The sequence below is a fragment of the Podarcis bocagei genome (assembly GCF_964188305.1).
Source record: "Podarcis bocagei genome assembly, chromosome: 4".
NCBI lineage: Eukaryota > Metazoa > Chordata > Lepidosauria > Squamata > Lacertidae > Podarcis > Podarcis bocagei.
Genome location: NC_138128.1, coordinates 29,477,172 through 29,496,738, shown reverse-complemented (window position 1 = coordinate 29,496,738; position 19,567 = coordinate 29,477,172). Strand labels below are relative to the sequence as shown.

Here is a 19,567-nt window from a genome sequence, read left to right as displayed (position 1 = left end):
GTAATGTATAGAAACCCTGGGAAGGAGCTGAATCCTGAAGAATGACAACTCTAGCAACTCACCTTGACAACGTTTTAATGAGGCAGCCCTGAAAGGCAAAAATGGAAACATCAGTTTTCTGGGCTCAGATTTCAAAAATTGGAGCTGTCTCTGGTAATCAAGGACAGATGAGGGAAGTGTTAGATCATGATTCTCAGTTTATTCCCCCAAAAACAATTCTAATACAATTTACCGTATTTCTTGCTCTATAAGACTCACTTTTTCCCTCCTAAAAAGTAAGGGGAAATGTGTGTGCATCTTATGGAGAGAATGCAGGCTGCGCAGCTATCCCAGAAGCCAGAACAGCAAGAGGGATTGCTGCTTTCACTGCACAGCGATCCCTCTTGTTTTGGCTTCTGAGATTCAGATTTCTTGTTTTCCTCCTCCAAAAACTAGGTGCATCTTGTGGTCTGGTGCGTCTTATAGAGCGAAAAATACAGTATATACTGCTTGATCATAAGAACGGAATGGAACTGAAAGTGGTTTACAAAATTATATTATTATGAATAATAATTCAGGAAGAAAAGAGTAATAAGAATTGTATATTCTTCTCGTACATTCTTATTGCTTTGTATTATTATGATACAATAATAATTGTAGCCTTGCAGTTCCTTAATCACGAGAAGGTTTTAAACACTATAGTGTAATATCCATTTGACATTGACTAAGTTCTCCAGGTGATGGACAGTCCTGACATTTTTAGTGATCAGAAAATGGTCGAACAATGTCAAATGCATTTTTGTCTTTAAGACTGTTGAGATCTTCTCAAAGGGACATCCTGGGCAGACTGTCCTTCTATGCTTCTTGGAGAAAAGGTAGAGGACAGAAGGAATTCCATTTAAATGCACAAACATACACACCATTTGGTATTCAACGAGTTTGCATTAGAGCTGCTTTTCAATTCTGATGCTTTTAGGGCGCCTGCATGTTTAACACATTTTAAATTGCCTCCTGATTCCTTTATTATTGTAAGCCACACATGAAAGTGTCTGAAGAATTAGGTTAAAATCTCTATAATACATGAACATGTTCCTAGGGCTGCTTACCAGAATCTTTATTAATATTAGATGAATTTCATGTCTAGTTTAAATAGTGCAGCATATCAAAAGTCTAGTGTTAAGACTGACGTTGATGCTTACGTTTCCAAAACATGATGGTTTGCAGGGACCTACCGTATTTTTTGCCCTATAAGACACACCGGCCCATAGGACACACCTAGATTTGGGGGGGGGAGGAATAAAGGGGGGAAAATTATTTTTTTCCCCAGGCGCGGGGCTGGGGCGGGGGAAGCCCGAGCTTTCCCCGACCCCAGCCCCCAGAACAGGAGCCAGAGCAATGCCGAAGCTATGTGCAGCTTCGGCATTGCTCTGGGAGCTTGTGCAACCTTCGGGAGCCCGGCGCGGCTTCGCACCGGGCTCCGGGGGGTTGCGCGGAGCTGCGCCGATCCTGGGAGCGCAGGCAGCTCTGCACAACCTTCGGGAGCCCGGCGCGGCTTCGCGCCGGTCTCCCTAGGGCTGCGCAGAGCTTTCTGAAGCCTGGAGAGGGAGAGAGACGGTGCACACCGACCCCTTTCGCTCACCAGGCTTCAGCAAAAGCCTGTATTCGCCCCATAGGACGCACACAGATTTCCCCTTCATTTTTGGAGGGGAAAAAGTGCGTCCTATAGGGCAAAAAATACGGTACTTCCAAGTAGATATTCTTCAAATTTGCTTTTCAGCCTGATTAAAACTTGGTCCGTGAAGTAGAAAAAGCCTTTTGTACCTTGAGCTAAGAATACATCAAACTAATTTATTTTTGACCACTTCTCTCTGATTTTGCAGTTGAATATACCTAAGATCTGTGCATGTTTGAGTTTAACCTTGAAATTCTCTTGTCTTATTGCAGGAGTAATGATGATGATCCCAGGAAGCATGCTTTCTTCAAATCAATAAACTTCCACAGGCTGGAGGCAGGCCTTATAGATCCCCCCTTTGTGCCAGATCCCAGCGTTGTCTATGCCAAAGATGTTGCAGACATTGCCGACTTCTCTGAAGTGCGGGGGATAGAGTTTGATGACAAAGACAAGAAATTCTTCAAGAAATTTGCAACAGGTGCTATCCCAATACCTTGGCAGGAAGAAGTCATTCAAACAGGCCTGTTTGAAGACCTGAACAATCCCCACAGATTAGTTGCTGACTCGAAATCTGGAGTTTGTTTGTTGTTATAAATATTGCACCAGAAATATAAGGGTGGGAATGCACCATTGAACCTTCCATTATTTCAAAGACTCTAAGGTGTGTAGCAAGAACTCATTGTCGTCATAAAGGCAAGCCGAATAAACTGTTCTCTTCCATTTTGGTATTTTATTGGAAATTTTCAATGAAGAATGAGAATTATTTTAAAATAGCATGATGGCTTAACAACTCATGGTGATTTCTGGATAAAATACACAAAATCATTTGGATATATATTTTCCTCCCTTGAGACTGCTTCTGCTTTGTTAGGTTTCAGTAGTAATACATCCATGTTCTTTATGAAAAAGACTTATCACTGGAGTGACACAGTGGGTCTAAACTGATTGCAGTTAAGTAGGAAACTCAATAAAAATGTATATAGGCTATGCTTCTCCGTTTATTAAGTATTAAAACAATAGTCAACATATTTTTGCTACTGATTGCAACTTCCTATCAGATTTCCTGATAGTATCTTTTCACTCTGATGAAAGCTGTAGTTTAAATTAAACTACAAAATGAATCACACCAGTATGTAACTGGTCTTTAAAGAGAGAATAATATAAATGCAATAGGAATGTTTATTCAGCAAGCAATGGGATTAAAAGAAATGGTTAATTGTTTTTACAAGTGCTTTTAATGTTGGAAACTAATGTACATAACATGTCTAGCTTAAATGTGTACAGTACTACATCTGGTTCTTTTACAAATCTTTGTAAATCTCTCATTTTGACATTTCTTTTTTGTGTGTCAGGGTGTTCTGAAGCTGGTTAATTTAGGCAGGCAAATCTTAGATAAAAATATCTAGTTATTGGGGGTTCTTCAACAGCAGAAGTTCATTTATGCAAGTTATGTCCCACCCTAAATTCTCAGATGAAATTATTTCTGTGGCCCTGTCGAACTGTATAAACTTAAAAGTGAGCATGCAATTGAACACTTGGGGAGGTTTATGATTGGAGAAAATCTCAAAACAGATGGCACCAAATTACTCACTGATAAATATAATTTTTAAAATCATGCCATTTACAATCTTGAACCTAAGCCTGCCTCCCAATCAGTTTATCTATGTGGCTGCCATTCATCCAGTTCTGACTCCAATTCTGATCGCATTCTGAATTTCATCCAGTAAAACTTTAATTAGATATTGTTGTGATCCAAAGTTTTGTATAAAACTGAGTTAATCTACAAAGAGCTGTGTCTCCTCTGTTTATTCCCTACTATTTCAGCTTTTTTGTTTCGCAATCTGCACATCTTTATCCTCAATAATACTGATACTTGAAAGTGAGAAAAAGCCCTACTTCAGATGAAGTGACTCGAGGAAAACAGGCAGAAGCCTGAGCCAAAAAGATCTTTTGTTTGTGTGCATTCCTTTAACTAAAGGGAAAACATTAAAAAAATTAAAAAATTAGCCCAGACTTATTTCAGACATCCTCCCATTTGTGGCTGCTAGAATTACAAGGGTACAGAACCAGAATTCAGGCCTAAGTTAAAACCACAAGAGACCTGCTTATTAAGATATGACAAATTCTGTGTTTTGCCCTGTATACTGCAATGTTCTATTTTCAGTTCAATGGTAATCTTAAATTAATCTCAGAACCATCTCCCATGAGGCAGGGTGAAGCTGTTGCCTCAAGTGGTGGAATTTCCAACAAGATCTTGCAAGATCTTGCTGAAATCTCATGAGATTCCACGGAACACATGAGATTTCAGCAAGATCTTGCTGGAAATCAGCACCAATGCTAGCGCTGCTTCCCTGGCGGAGGCAGCGGCAGGGTAGCACTGGCCATTTCACATCAAGCAGAAAAACAGGGTGTGCCGTCCCTGTGTGTGAGCGGCTATGCTTGTTTTTTGCAAAATTGTCAGGACTCAGAAAAGGGATTCAGGTTCCAGATCTGATTTTTTTTTTAAAAAAAAAATACTAACTTAGAAGATACAGGGGAGCCCAGAGCTGAAAGTGGAGTTTGGTGAAATGTGGAAAGCAGTGGGAGAACCCACCCAGTTACTGGAAATCCTTGCAGGTTCGTGGATGGACTGAACAGCAAAAATGCATCATTTGACTGTGTTCCTGGAGAAGCAGACAGTACGTCCGAAACGTTAGTTGCTGTTGTAGGAAATCAGATTTAAGATCAGGATTCTAAACTAATTCTGGTGAACTGAAATTATTGGTTAAGCTTATTTAATGCATACAAAAAGAGTTATTTACATATAAAAATGGAGCTGAAAGTCCTGAGTCTCCCGTGCTGCATCAAAGTTAGTGAACAAATGAAATCACTCTTTGGGGATTATTGTGGTGATGAAATCCCAGCTGAGCATGTTTATGAGTAGCTGCATCTAAGAAAACAAGCTCATCTTACCAGTGCACTTTAAAGCAAGCAGCTTTTGTGGTAATCCACAATTTTTTTATTATGGACTGAGAATTAGATGTTTGAGTTAGACAGTATGCAGATTCATGTCAAACCAGAAGGACTCGAGTAAATTAAATTTTCTAAACAACTCTCTTTCCAGCATACAGGCATAAGCAAATATCCGCTGGAAGAAGATGAACATTCAAATTAGAATTAAACCAATGTTCTTTTTTTCTAATGCGGTCTTCGTGTTAGTAGATTCTGATGAACTAAACTGGACAACATAAATTAACGAAGATTGTCTTCATTTAAAGTTTCTTTCTCGCATCAGAACAATGCCATTACAAAAGTACAAATTCCAGTGAAACAATTTCCCCTGTAATACTTTTGAACTACTTCAATTTTTAGTTTGTTGGATAACAAAATGACAGGGATTTGCATATCCGTAGTGCCACTCTGAATTATAACAGAGGTTATAATTAATTCACATTAGCCCACCATTATTCCTTTCATGAAATAAAATAAAATTGCTTAATTTTCTTCTTTCACAATTAATTTTCACAAATGACGAAAGGTGAGAGACTATGAGAAGTAAATGGGAATTATTCCTTGAAATATTCCCCTCCCAATGTTTGTGAAACTAGTGCCCTCTCTTTACATCTAAAGCATCAACTGACAGTAAAGAACTCCTACAGGTTATCAAAACAGGAGTTAATTTAAAACTCTTCAGCTACGGGAAGGCACCAGATTGGGGAAGGCTGCTCTGTAGCAAAATAACATGGCTACAATGAGGTAAACTAAGGCAGCAGTCTTGCCAAATGTTAAAAAACTGACTCCTGGGTGGAGGAATGTCTTGGTGTTTATTTTTAAGGCCAACAACAACTATACAAGACCTGGGGTTGGGGTGGGGGAAGCCACCAGCTTCGAAGGAAACACTCTGATGATACCTTATGGATTTGTCAAGTGATGAAACAGCAGTGTTAACAAAGGTTGTGCATCACCCCGAATCTAGCAAGATTCCAGGGTGTTCCGGGATTGTGTTTCCGTTGGGAATCAGGATGCGGCAAAGACTGTCATGTCTTTAAGAAACATGGTTTCTTTTACACATATTTGCACCTAAAGCCTTCAGCGGAGGGGGTGCAGAACATTACACCCTAATAGTGTTCCTTGTTGCTCCTCTCATTGCAACAACAACAACAATTATTATTTATACCCCAGCCACTCTGGGCGGCTCCCAACAGGATATTAAAAGCACGATAAAACATCAAACATTAAAAACTTCCCTAAACAGGGCTGCCTTCAGATGTCTTCTAAAACTCAGATAGTTGTTTATTTCCTTGACATATGATGACACAGGGCAGGTGCCACTATCGAGAAGGCCCTCTGCCAGGTTCCTGGTAACCTCACATCTCGCAATGAGGGAACTGCCAGAAGGCCCTTGGAGCTGGACCTCAGTGTCCAGGCTGAATGATGGGGGTGGAGATGCCCCTTCAGGTATACAGGACCGAGGCTGTTTAGGGCTTTAAAGGTCAGCACCAGCACTTTGAACTGTGCTCGGAAACATACTGGGAGCCCTTCCAACATTTATTGTCGGGCAAATGATAGATTTTTGCCAGTTTGACTGGGGTCATGTACCACCTGTAAACCATTTTCATAATGTTTTCCTTTAAGGCATTACATGCCGTAAATTTAATACCGGTGTTCCATAACCATTCCCAGTCAGCTGACATAATGTTATGTCCAACATCCTGAGCCCACTTAATCATAGCCGATTTAACTGTTTCATCCTGTGTGTTCCATTTCAACAACAAGTTGTACATTCTAGATAAATTCTTAGTATTGGTGTCAGGGGTTTAGGTGCAGAGGCACGGGCAAGGGAGGAAACAGAGAGCGAAGGGGAGGAGACAGAGGAAAGGATGAGTGATGACGACGACCCGAGATCTCCCAGTCTTTCCAGTGAATCAGAGGATTCACAGAAAGGAGCACCAGTGGCCAGGGCAAGGGGGGAGTCTAGGGAGGCACCCCAGGAAGATAGAGCCAGAGGAGACTCAGGGGGGAGCAGCTGGAAATCGGGACCAGCGTCACCGCCAGGAAGCAGGGAAGAGGAAAGGAGCCAGGGGGGAAGCGCTGGCAGCTCACCACAGGAGGGAGGGCAGGAGTCAGGAGTGGCCACACCTCCATCGGGGAGCGAAGAAACGGTTAAGAGGAAAGTGGAAGGTTGGGCGCGCGCGCCAAGTTCAAATGCAGAGGAAGGCGGCGCAGTGAGCAGCCCCGAAAGGGAACCAGGTCCTAAAGCCCGGCGCAAGGAGGCAGAAGGGTCCGGGTCAGCGTCAGAAGAATCCCGGAAGGAAGAAGCCCCGGGGGGTAGAGGGACCCAGAGGAGGACAGTCAGGAGGAAAAGGTGGAGCAAGGCTAGGATATTAAGTTGGTGCGCACGGGGCGGAGACTCAGACGGAGCCACGCCGATCTAGCTAGTAGACGTAGAGTTGCAGACAGCAGCGTGAGAATGGAAACTGTAATTCAATAAAGACTTTTACTTAATGACCGCTGGCTAGCGTGATCCTCTGTGAGCTAGGATCTGGAAGCAGCTCTGACAGTAGGCTCCGTCTCCACATTGTGGGCATCTGCAGCCTCGAGGAGGGGAGAGAAACAAGCGCCCACTAGCGAGCTCACGAACGGCAGGAGACATGACGGCTGAGCAGCAGATAGAGGACCTCAGAAAAGCAGTGGCACAACTGAACGCCGAGGTTCTTGCATCCAGGAAGAGAGAGGACGAGGCAGCTGCCGCCTGCAGGGATCTCCAGGTCAGGTTAGACGTACTGGCAAAGCAAACACCCCGGCAGGAGGGAATTGGGTTGGCGAGACGGACAGGCGGGCTGCTCTCTCACTTCGATGGGAACCTGCAACAGTATCCCAACTTTAGAGCCGACGTACTGTGCGCACTGCAACTGTTGCATAAAGACTTTAGAGATGAACAGGAGAGAGTGGGGTTCATCATGTCCCATCTGCATGGGGAGGCGAAAGCATGGTTGCGCAATTTATGGAGAGATAACGATCCGGCGCTCCAGAATGCGGATGCCTTTATTAAAGCGATGGATGGGTGTTTCTTATCAAGTATTGACATTGATCTTGCACGGAAGGAGGTGCATGGGCTGAGACAAGGGAGGGCCAGCGTCAGACAGTATCATGCCCGCTTTTTCGCCTTGGTCAGCGCCCTGGAATGGGACAGAGATTCGGCTCCTGTAAGAGACCTCTTTTGGGAGGGACTGCACAACTCGATTAAAGATGAGATAGCGAGGGGGGAGAGACCCCGAACCACCCAGGAGGTCGTTCAGAGGGCACTGGCAGTGGGGGTGAGGCTGGAAGGACGTCCGTGGAGCAAGGACGAAGGACGTGGAGGGCGCGAACCAGCCGGGGGCCCCTCCTTCTTTCCCAGAGAAGCAGCGCGGGCGCAATCCACGCCTCCGCCAGGAGGAGGAGCCGAACCTATGGAGGTTGGAGGTGCAAGGGCTCAGTCAGCAACCAGAGCCCTAGCACCGGCAGCAGTGAAGGCGAAGCCTCCTAGAGGGACCAGGAAGTGTTACGTCTGTGAGCAGCCAGGGCATATGGCGAAAGAGTGTCCCCAGAGGCCCCACAAGCTTACTGCAGCCTCAGCAATGGTGACTGCAGCAACGCAGCAGGGAGGACCACAGCAGGGAAACGACGATGTCTGGCTGGAGGAAGAGGCACTGGGGCCCAGCCAGACGTGTTAGTGACGCAGTCCCCAGAAATTTTACAGCCAGTGAACCCCCTCCCGCCCAAACCAGTAGTGAGGCTCACAGCATCTCTCCAGCTGCCCAATGGAATCACCATGGACGTGCCAATCACCATCGACTCCGGCAGCAACGCGGACTTTATAGGGCAGGAATTTGTCGACAGGCACGCTGTGCAGTTGCTGCCGGCCACACTGCCCCTGCAGGTTGTCACGGTGGATGGCAGGGAGCTGCTAGGGGGGCAAGTGGTGAAGCAGACGCCACCAATGGTGATGCGACTTGGGAATCACAGGGAAGTCATCAGCTTCAACGTCACTCAACTGTCTGACACGCCCATTGTATTGGGCATGAGTTGGCTGGACAAGCACAGCCCAACGATGGCTTGGTTCCAGAGGCAGCTGGTCTTCGGCTCTTCCTTTTGTGCTGAACACTGCATCGTACCCAGGCAGGAAGGAGAGGAAGAGGAGTCACAGCTGCTGCTAGGCACGCTGCAAGCGATTCCCCACAAGTACGCAGAATTTCTGGAAGTTTTCTGCGAGAAGGAGGCGGACAGGCTACCCCCTCACAGACCATATGACTGCAAAATTGACCTGCTGCCGGGGGCGGCGCTGCCTAAAGGGAAGCTGTATTCCATGTCTGAGGACGAACTGCAGGAACTCAAAGACTTCATCGATCATAATTTGGAGCGCGGTTTCATCCGGGAGTCTAAGGCAGCGGGGGGCAGTCCTGTATTCTTTGTTAAGAAGCGAGACACGCCCCAAAAAAGACTCGTAGTGGATTACAGGATTTTGAACAGTGTGACCAAGCCGTCGGACTTCCCCATGCCCCGCATCGACGACCTCCTGGCGAAGGTACGGAAGGGAAAGGTGTTCACCAAGTTGGACCTGCGGGGGGCGTACAACCTCATTCGCATGCGGGAGGGTGATGAGTGGAAGACAGCCATGTTCACGCCACTGGGTACCTACGAATACAGAGTTATGCCTTTTGGACTGCAAAATGGCGCTCACGTTTTTCAAGCATTTATGCATCACGTGTTGGCGGGACTTCTCTACAAGACGTGCGTCTGTTTCTTGGATGACATCCTGATCTTTTCGGAGTCGCAGCAAGAACATGACAAGCACGTCAAGGAAGTGCTGGGCAGGCTAAAGCAACACAGGCTCTACGCCAAGCTGGAGAAGTGCCAATTTGACGTGCCGGAGGTGGATTTTCTGGGCTACAAGCTGTCTGACAAGGGGCTCGCCATGGACAGCGCCAAGGTTCGAGCAGTGTTGGATTGGAAGAGCCCACGCAACCGGAAGGAGGTCCAACAGTTTGTCGGCTTTGCGAACTTCTATCGCAAGTTTATCAAGGGCTTCGCGATGCAGACGGCGGCCATCACTGACACCCTTAGCTCCAAGAAGAAGAAGTTCATCTGGACAGAGCAGGCGGAGCAGTCCTTTCAGGCCCTCAAGCGTCTCTTCGCGTCGGAAGAGCAGTTGCTTCATGTCAACCCCAGCATGCCGATGAGGGTGGAGACAGACGCTTCGGACAGAGCAGTGGGGGCGGTCCTGCTGCAGAAGGACCCGCAGGGCGTGTGGCGGCCGGGAGCGTTTTACTCCAGGAAGCTCAGCAAGTCCGAGCAGAACTACACCATATGGGACAGGGAGTTGCTGGCCATTCATGCAGCGTTCAAGGCGTGGAGGCACTTTCTGATCGGCGCCAAGCACACGGTGCAGGTTTGCACGGACCACAAGAATCTGGAACACTGGCGCACGGCACAGTTCCTGAACCAGAGGCAGATACGTTGGGCTGAGTTCTTTGCGGACTTCGACTTCCGCATAGAGTATGTCCCGGGGGACACCAACATCATGGCAGACGCTCTCTCCCGCAAGCCACAGTATCTGGAGGACGCAACACCAGCGGCCGCCATGCACATCTTTGCACCGACAGTGTGGGCGTGCGCCGCGGCGACCGTGGACCTAGAGGCGGTGCGGCGAGCGTTGCAGGGGGACTCCTTCGCACGAGCAAAGATGGCAGAGGTGCAAAGGGGCAAGGCAGCGGCCGACGGTTTCCAGCTACGAGATGGATTGCTCATCCGTAAAGGGGCCATCTACGTGCCGGGTGACGAACTTCGAGCCAAGGTGCTACAGCAGCTGCACGACGCACCCACGGCCGGGCACTTTGGCAAGGAGAAGACGGTGGAATTAGTAGCCAGGGATTTCTGGTGGCCTGGAATGAGAGGGGAGGTCGCAGACTACGTGGCGAGGTGTGACACCTGCCAGAGGGCAAAGCCGGTGCACAAACCGCCGGCTGGACTGTTGGAGCCGCTGCAAACTCCGGTCGAACCTTGGGAAAGGGTGGCTCTGGACTTTGTCACGGATCTGCCCAGCTCAAGGGGCAAGACGGCAGTGTTGGTGGTTGTGGACCTGTTCTCCAAGATGGCGCATTTCATTCCGTGTGCTAAGGTGGCCACGGCAGAGCAAACCGCCAAACTGTTCATAGACCACGTGTTCAAGGTTCACGGTCTGCCACGGTCTATTCTGTCCGACCGCGGGCGGCAGTTCATCTCGAACTTCTGGCAGAAGCTGATGGGCTTCCTAAACGTCAAGATCAATCTGGCGTCGGCGAGACACCCGCAGACCAACGGGCAAGCGGAGCGAGCCAATGCCATCATGCAGCAGTACCTGAGATGTTATGCAAACCAACAGCCTGCGACGTGGGTGGATTACCTGCCGCTTGCAGAGTTTGCCTACAACAACACGAAGCACGTATCCACGGGCGTCACGCCGTTCTTCGCCAACAACGGGCGGCACCCTAGAACCTTCCCGGGACTGGAATGCAGGGGAGAAGGGGAGCCGCAGTCGGCAGATGCGTTCGCGTCGGAACTGCAGGAAGTCCACGATCAGCTGCGGCGCCACCTGGAGCTGGCTAAACACGCATACAAGGTACAAGCGGACAAACACAGAAGGGTTGGCGAAGAGCTCCACGTGGGAGACTGGGTCTGGTTAGCAGCCCACGCAGTGCCGGCCAGGTCGTTGGCCAAGAAGAAACTAGGGCATAAACAACTGGGGCCATACCAAGTCGAAGAGCAGGTCAACCCGGTGGCTTTCAGGCTGGCGCTTCCGGAGGGTTCCAGAATGCATCCGGTGTTCCACAGATCGGTGCTCACTCCCTACAAGGCACCGCACAGGTTCCAGGCACCCGGAACGGCGCCGAGTCCGCTCAGAGAAGGAACGGGGCACGCGGGAGTGGCACAGGAGGAGCGCATCAACGAAGTCACGGAGATTTTGGACTCCAGATGGGGGGAAGAGGGAGTAGAATACTTTCTCGCCAGGGAGGGCACCCCGGCCAGTGCGAACAGCTGGGTGCCGGGCTACGCTTTGGACGAACCTCTGCTCAAAGACGAGTTTCATGCCCTCTTCCCACATAGACCTATGCCAGCAGACTTTTTCGACGACTGGCTTTTCACGCCCACGCTTTCGGACAGCACGTTCAGGGGGTTCGACTCGGACGAGGAACCAACACGAGACGTCCGTTCCCCGGAGGGGTCACCCTCGGGATCTGTCTCAGAACCCTCGTATTGGTGGGACGATAGGCCGGAGGAGCAGTTCCGCAGGAAGTGGCTGGACTGTTCCGGCCGAGCAACGCCGCCTGGAGGAAGTGCGGGAGAGACGGACATGGACATTTTCGGGGACGACCCGGGTTTCGAGCACGGCGGCACAGAGATGGAAGAGGAGGTGACTGTCGTCAACGAGAGCAGAGAGGAAGACCCGGAAGAGTTCCGATGGAGGCCTGCCACGGGAAGCGACCGATATCCGACGTTCGTCCCTTTGCAACAGCAGCCCCCAGCTCCAGCACCGGAAGGAGGGGAGGGGGGACTGGGGGGCTTCGAGGGGGGGATGGATGTCAGGGGTTTAGGTGCAGAGGCACGGGCAAGGGAGGAAACAGAGAGCGAAGGGGAGGAGACAGAGGAAAGGATGAGTGATGACGACGACCCGAGATCTCCCAGTCTTTCCAGTGAATCAGAGGATTCACAGAAAGGAGCACCAGTGGCCAGGGCAAGGGGGGAGTCTAGGGAGGCACCCCAGGAAGATAGAGCCAGAGGAGACTCAGGGGGGAGCAGCTGGAAATCGGGACCAGCGTCACCGCCAGGAAGCAGGGAAGAGGAAAGGAGCCAGGGGGGAAGCGCTGGCAGCTCACCACAGGAGGGAGGGCAGGAGTCAGGAGTGGCCACACCTCCATCGGGGAGCGAAGAAACGGTTAAGAGGAAAGTGGAAGGTTGGGCGCGCGCGCCAAGTTCAAATGCAGAGGAAGGCGGCGCAGTGAGCAGCCCCGAAAGGGAACCAGGTCCTAAAGCCCGGCGCAAGGAGGCAGAAGGGTCCGGGTCAGCGTCAGAAGAATCCCGGAAGGAAGAAGCCCCGGGGGGTAGAGGGACCCAGAGGAGGACAGTCAGGAGGAAAAGGTGGAGCAAGGCTAGGATATTAAGTTGGTGCGCACGGGGCGGAGACTCAGACGGAGCCACGCCGATCTAGCTAGTAGACGTAGAGTTGCAGACAGCAGCGTGAGAATGGAAACTGTAATTCAATAAAGACTTTTACTTAATGACCGCTGGCTAGCGTGATCCTCTGTGAGCTAGGATCTGGAAGCAGCTCTGACAATTGGGTTCTAACAATTCGGTCTCTAGTTTTGATTTTTCCACCTGGAAACCGATTTTCCTATCCTGTTTAAAAAATTCCATTATTTGACGATATTGGAACCAATTTTCTACTTTATGCTTCAATTTCTCCTGACTTTGTAGTTTGAATTTATCTCCATCCTGTTCTAAGATTTCCCAATACTTCGGCCATCCGACCTCCATATTGAGTTTCTTCACTGCTTTAGCCTCCACTGGTGACACCCATCTAGGGGTTTTATTTTCCAATAGATCTTTATATCTTATCCAAACATTAAATAATGCTTTTCTAACAATGTGATTTTTAAAGGCACTGTTAACTTTATCATACCAAAGATATGCATGCCAACCGAAAGCATTATTGAAACCTTCCAGATCCAAGATGTCCGTGTTCTCGAGGAGCATCCATTCTTTCAGCCAGCAAAAAGCTGCTGCCTCATAATACAATTTTAGGTTCGGCAGGGCAAAACCCCCTCTTTCTTTAGCGTCAGTCAATATTTTAAATTTAATTCGGGGCTTTTTGCCCTGCCAGACAAATTTCGAGATGTCTTTGTGCCACCTCTTAAAACATTCCATCTTGTCAAGAATCTGCAAGGTCTGAAACAAAAACAACATTCTAGGCAATACATTCATTTTAATTACTGCAATTCGGCCTAACATTGACAGTTTCAAATTTGACCATATTTCTAGATCTTTTTTAATTTCTGACCAACATTTTTCATAGTTGTCCTTATACAAATTCACATTCTTAGATGTTAAATAAACCCCTAGGTATTTCACCTTCTTGACCACAGTCAAACCTGTTTCCTCTTGAAATTTCTCCTTTTCCATATCTGTTAGATTTTTCCCTAAAACTTTAGTTTTTTGCTTATTCAACTTAAATCCAGCTACCTGGCCAAATTGTTGTATTATTTCTAGGACCTTTTTCGTACTAGTGTTTGGCTCTTGCAAAGTCAATACTAGGTCATCTGCATACGCTCTTAACTTATACTGTTTAGCTCCGACCTGCACACCTTTGACCTGCTGGTCATTTCTTATCATGTTCAGCAACACCTCCAGAACTGAAATAAAAAGTAATGGGGAAATTGGGCACCCCTGTCGTGTTCCTTTTTCTATCTTAAGTTCCTCAGTCACGACATTATTTACAATCAGTTTAGCTTTTTGTTCAGAATATATTGCAGCCATACCATTCTCAAAACCCTGGCCTACCCCCATCCCATGGAGATTCTTCCTCATAAAACTCCAAGAAACATTATCGAAGGCTTTCTCCGCATCCACAAAGATCAATACTGCTTTAGTGTTTATATTCACCTCTAGCTTTTCCAAAATGTCTATTACATTCCTTACATTATCTGCTAGGTGTCTCTTAGGGAGAAAGCCTGCTTGGTCTCTATGAATCTTCTCCATCAAAACTCTTTTAAATCTTTTTGCCAAAATGTCTGCAAAAATTTTGTAATCCACATTAAGCAGTGATATTGGGCGGTAGTTCTTAAGTTGGGTCTTTTCAGTCTCTGACTTTGGTATGAGTGAAATATATGCCTCTTTCCACGATTCAGGTGTCCTTTTTCCCTCAAGGATCTCATTACAAACTTCTCTTAGTGGTTGAGTCAGCCATTCCTTCAGCGATTTGTAGTATCTGGAAGTCAGTCCATCTGGTCCCGGAGATTTGCCCAATTGCATATTCTGAATGGCAGCCTCTATCTCTTGTTCTGAGATTCTCTGGTTCAAATCCATCTTACTTTGATGAGAGATGTTTTGTAGTCCATATCTTCCAAGGAATTTATCTATATCTTCTTCATTTTGCGGGCCTTGAGTGTAAAGTTTTTTAAAATAACTTAAAAAGCAATTTCTAATTTCATTGGGTTTAGATATGTTCTTTCCATCCACCTCTAGGCTTGTAACTGTATTTAGTTTCTGCCTTTTCTTCAGTTGCCATGCCAAAAGTTTACCACATTTATTTGCTGATTCAAAAGTCTTTTGCTTCATTTGCTTTATCTTCCATTCAATCTCTTGGTTCATCAATTCCATATATTGTGTTTGATATAACTTGATCTCTCTTAAAATATCCTGAGACTTTGGTTTTGTTCTTAATTTCCTCTCTCCTTCCTTTATCATTTCCAAAATCTTCTCTTTTTTCTCATTTTGTTTTTTCCTCTTTATTGAATTTTGTTGAATCAAAAATCCTCTCATAACCGCTTTACTTGCGTCCCAGATCACTCTTTTCTCCACGTCGGTCCTCAAATTTATTTCAAAATAGTCTTTTAGGGTCTTTTGGGCCTTCGTGAGAATCTCCTTATCTCGAAAGAGGGTGTCATTCATTCTCCATCTAAATTGACCAGTTATTGTGGGTTTCATCTCCATCTTCACGGCGTTATGGTCGGAGCAAGTTTTTGGGCAGATTTCCACTTTCTTAATCTTTGGAGCCAGTCCACTAGTAACCCAGATTTGGTCAATTCTGGTCCAGGTCATCATTGCTTGGGAGAAAAAGGTTCCCTCTCTCTCCAGAGGGTTCCTTGTTCTCCAAATGTCTATCAAGTCCATGTTTTCTGTCATTTCGAAAAAAGTCTTAGGGAGTCTCCCTTCTTTAGTGACTGTTAGTCTTTGTGCCTTGTCCATATTAGTGGAGACCACGCCATTCATGTCTCCCATGATTATCATATTGTAATCCAGATAGTCCGTCAAAGTTTCATGAAGTCTCTTAAAGAAGTCAGATTTGCCTTCATTTGGTGCATAAATTCCAACAACTAGAAATTTTTCTCCTTGTACTTGTATCTCCACAGCCAGATATCTCCCTTGTTCATCTTTGAATATCATTTTTGGAGCCCATTTCTCCTTCACATATATTACCACTCCTCTCTTCTTAACTTTGTCTGATGAAATAAATTCTTGTCCTAGCCTTTTATTTGTGAGTAATCTCCTGTGGGCTCTGGTTATGTGAGTTTCTTGTAAACATATCAAGTCCAGTTGTTCTCTGCTCAAAATATGAAATACTTGTCTTCTCTTCAAAGGCCCATTCAGTCCATTACAATTCCAACTAAGGAATTGCAAAGCCATCTTGTTATTTTCTTAAGGCTCCTCCAACAGCTCCAAGTTGTTGCTCTTCTTCTGATGGTGGTGGTTTTTGTCCAAACGAGAGATTCAGGATATCCAGTGCTCTCCTCTGTTCTGCAAGTACGTCCACAGTCCCCTTCTGTAGGTCCTCCTGGTATCTTGCCAAAAATTTGTCTTTATCTTGAATTGTCTTTATTTTCACTTTCTTTGCCTTGTAGTCGAATGACAGTCCTTGTGGGAACTCCCACCTGAAACGGATAGAATTTTTCTTTAGCAAAAGAACCAAGTCCTTGTAGAAGTTTCTTAAATCCAAAATATATTTTGGGATGTCTTTAAAGATCTGTACAGCTGAATTTCCAATTTGCAAGGCCTTTTCAAAGTGTAGTCCTAATATTTTATCTCTTTCCTCCTTGGATCTGAGTGTAATCAAGCAGTCTCTCGGTGTCTTTCTATCTTGCTTTTTACCCAGTCTAAAGGCAGTCGTAATTTTAAATTCGTCTTCCTCAAGGTCCCAGCAATCCGCAAACTCCCGTGTCAAATATTCCACAAGGTTGTCTCTTTCATTCTCCGGAATCAGTCTTAATTTTAAATTTCTCTCTTTCCTCTGTAACTCCCACAAGGCCAAAGTTGCATCATGCTCATAAACCTTCTTGGCAAGTGGCTCTAATTTCTCCTGTGTCTCTCCGGCAGTGGCTTTTGCCTCTTCGGCAATTTGGCGCGTGGTGGCGTTTTCCTCCACCAATTTGTTTATAGATTCTGTATTCTGGTTTAATCTTGCTGATATTTCTGTTAATTTTTGTGTGTTCTCTGAAGTCTGTTTTGTCAAAGACTCCAGAGTTTGGTTTATCTTGAGCAAGGCCTCTGTCACAGCTTCCATAGAGACGGCTGCTCCTTTGTCTTGTCCTGTTGTTCCTGCTGATCCGGCTGTTGCGCCTGAAATTGAGCCTCTTTTCTTTGCCTGTTGCAGCTGCAGCTGTTGTTGTTGTTGTTGTTGCTTGATCTTGGCTCTTGTAACTATCTCTTCTTGTGGGCCACTCATGTCAAGGTCAATTCCCACGGGATTATTCTCCCTTGGAAAATTCCACTGTCTTAGGCCGTGCCAAGTTTTACTTTATCCTCTAGAGGGAGCAAATCAAAATGGCCATAGAACAGGATTTCCAAATACAAAAACAAAGGAGACAGTCCAAGATGTAAAAAAGAAGGAGATTAACACAGTCAGAGTCAATGTTGCTAAAGACTTATAACTTCAAATTGCCACAGTTGCCCAATTTATACTGTTTCTTCTAATGATATACAGTGATCAGGCACTGTGGAAACTTTGTATCAAAGTATCACTTCACAGGAAAAAGTCAGTTCAGTGTACTAAAAAGGCAGACCGTTTCATGCTTTCAAATAGGTGAGATAGCAGAGGTTTTTTTTCCTCCAAATAGATCATGCAGTTGTTGGTCAGATTCACCTCCCCTCTGCCCTGCTTGCTGGAGGGGAGATCAAAGGTCTAAATGTCCGGTTTATATGATCAAAGAGCAGGTTTAAACGGATGCAAGTTTAGAGTTCCGTTGCTTTCACTTTCATGCAGTCGGGGGGAGGCAGACTTCCTTTGCTTAAATCTCCCCGTTTTTAGCCCAATTTCTAAAATTTTAAAGGGTCCCGATTATTTTCCAGCTCTTACTCACGGGAATACAGTCCAAATTTTCTTTTCAGGAAGAAATCGGCGCTGAAGGTACTTTCTATCACCTTTGGTGGACATGCCCGAAGATAAAGGCCTTCTGGGAAATGATCTATAATGAAATGAAAAAGGTACTTAAATGTACCTTTTCTAAAAAACCAGAGGCCTTCCTCTTGGGCATTGTCGGCCAATTGGTGACAAAGAAAGATAGAACTTTCTTCATGTATGCCACAACAGCAGCAAGAATACTTATCGCAAAGTATTGGAAGACACAAGATTTACCCACTTTGGAAGAATGGCAGATGAAAGTGATGGACTATATGACACTGGCCGAGATGACAGGCAGAATCCGTGATCAACGAAAAGAGACGGTGGAAGAAGAATGGAGAAAATTTAAAAGTTATCTTAAGGACTACTACAAACTTAATGAATGCTAAAATGTTCTGGTTTCCAGAAGCAAAAGGGTACAGGGATACAAGGCTAGACTATAAAAGAGGACTAAGATGACAGAGATTAGAAAGTAACAACTGGGAGTTGCTAGTTGAATTATGGACATTGGGATGCAGAGAGGGGGGGTATGGGGAAGTTCAAGAAAAGAGGTTTATGAAAATATGTTTGAAACTATTCATGTATGTCTGTCACTTTTTGTGTTTGTTTGTTTTTCTTAAAAATGTTGTAAAACCAATAAAAAATCTTATAAAAAAAAAAAAGAAACATACTGGGAGCCAATGTAGGTCTTTCGGGACTGGTGTTATATGGTCTCGGCGGCCACTCCCAGTCACCAATGGCCTCTGGTCTCTCAGCGAAACCTTTCCCAGCCAGTACATGTGGAGTTTGCCCTCTGGCCAGCTTAGACACTCAGTTCTTCTCCCTCTGGTTTGCACATTCCTTTTCTATGTAATGCTTCATTCCCAGCTTGAAAACTGCTGCCTTTAATAGCAAGAGATCCCTGTCCAACTTTCCAGGAGGCAAGCCCCAATAAGGTTGCAACTGGTTTGGAGAAACCTTGCTCCTTTGCTGTTTATAGGCCAATTACAAATAAGGCATGCTGTTACCAATAGGATGTGAAAAATCATTGGTTTTCCATGTTTCCTCTTTCCTCCCTTTCCCACTGGTTTGAGAAACATAGGCCAAAGCCTATGTAAGTCATATTCAGAGTAAACCCATTGAACTCACTGAACTTATGCTGACTATGCCTTAGTTGGGGATCAACCATTGTACTTAGGGACTTTATTCTACTGTGTTTACTCAACCTGCCTAGAATGATCCTTCTTTTGTAGATTATATTTTCTGATTCAGTGAACTACCCCTAATTCTGCAGTAAAAGAAACGAAGATTATTTTAGCACCTTACGTAATGCTGCATTGTTTGTGCTTTATATGTTATGCCAAGAACAAAATGTTTTACATTCATCACACCCTTGTCCTTCCTCTTCCTCATAAAACTCCTATATTTTAACCTCTGTGACCTAATTTCTTGACACTGTGAACACAATGTCAAGTTCTGCCCGGTGTATATTTTGCTCACACACCGCATTGGATTAAGGCTACTGCAATGGATTGATGTTTTTGCAAAGAATACCAGAGGGATGACTCTGGTTACTTGTCATAACTTGTAACCCAGTTAACAATAGTAGGCTAGTTGTTTAAAACAGCAACGACTGAAATGGATGGTTCCATTGTCCCCCTGTTCCCCCACTGGAGCTGCGTAAAAACACACTAAATGGATGTACTAGATGTGTCACCTGACTTGGATTCCCTGGAATGAGCGAAATCAACGGCATGGTTGGAGTTCTTACTTGCCAGCTCTTGAACTGACACACACTATGTGTGTGGTAAGCCTAGTTAAACCAG

General features: G+C 45.9%; 1 protein-coding gene across 1 annotated transcript in view; it reads left to right on the top strand.

The window, feature by feature from the left end:
- GRK7 (G protein-coupled receptor kinase 7) overlaps positions 1–3,440 on the top strand; it is a 46,315-nt gene extending 42,875 nt beyond the window's left edge. The window contains exon 4 of the mRNA XM_081190347.1: positions 1,924–3,440. Within this exon, the coding sequence (XP_081046473.1) occupies positions 1,924–2,245 (322 nt within the window). The 3' untranslated portion in view covers positions 2,246–3,440. The remainder of the gene's footprint in view (positions 1–1,923) is intronic.
- Positions 3,441–19,567: the final 16,127 nt, after the last annotated feature.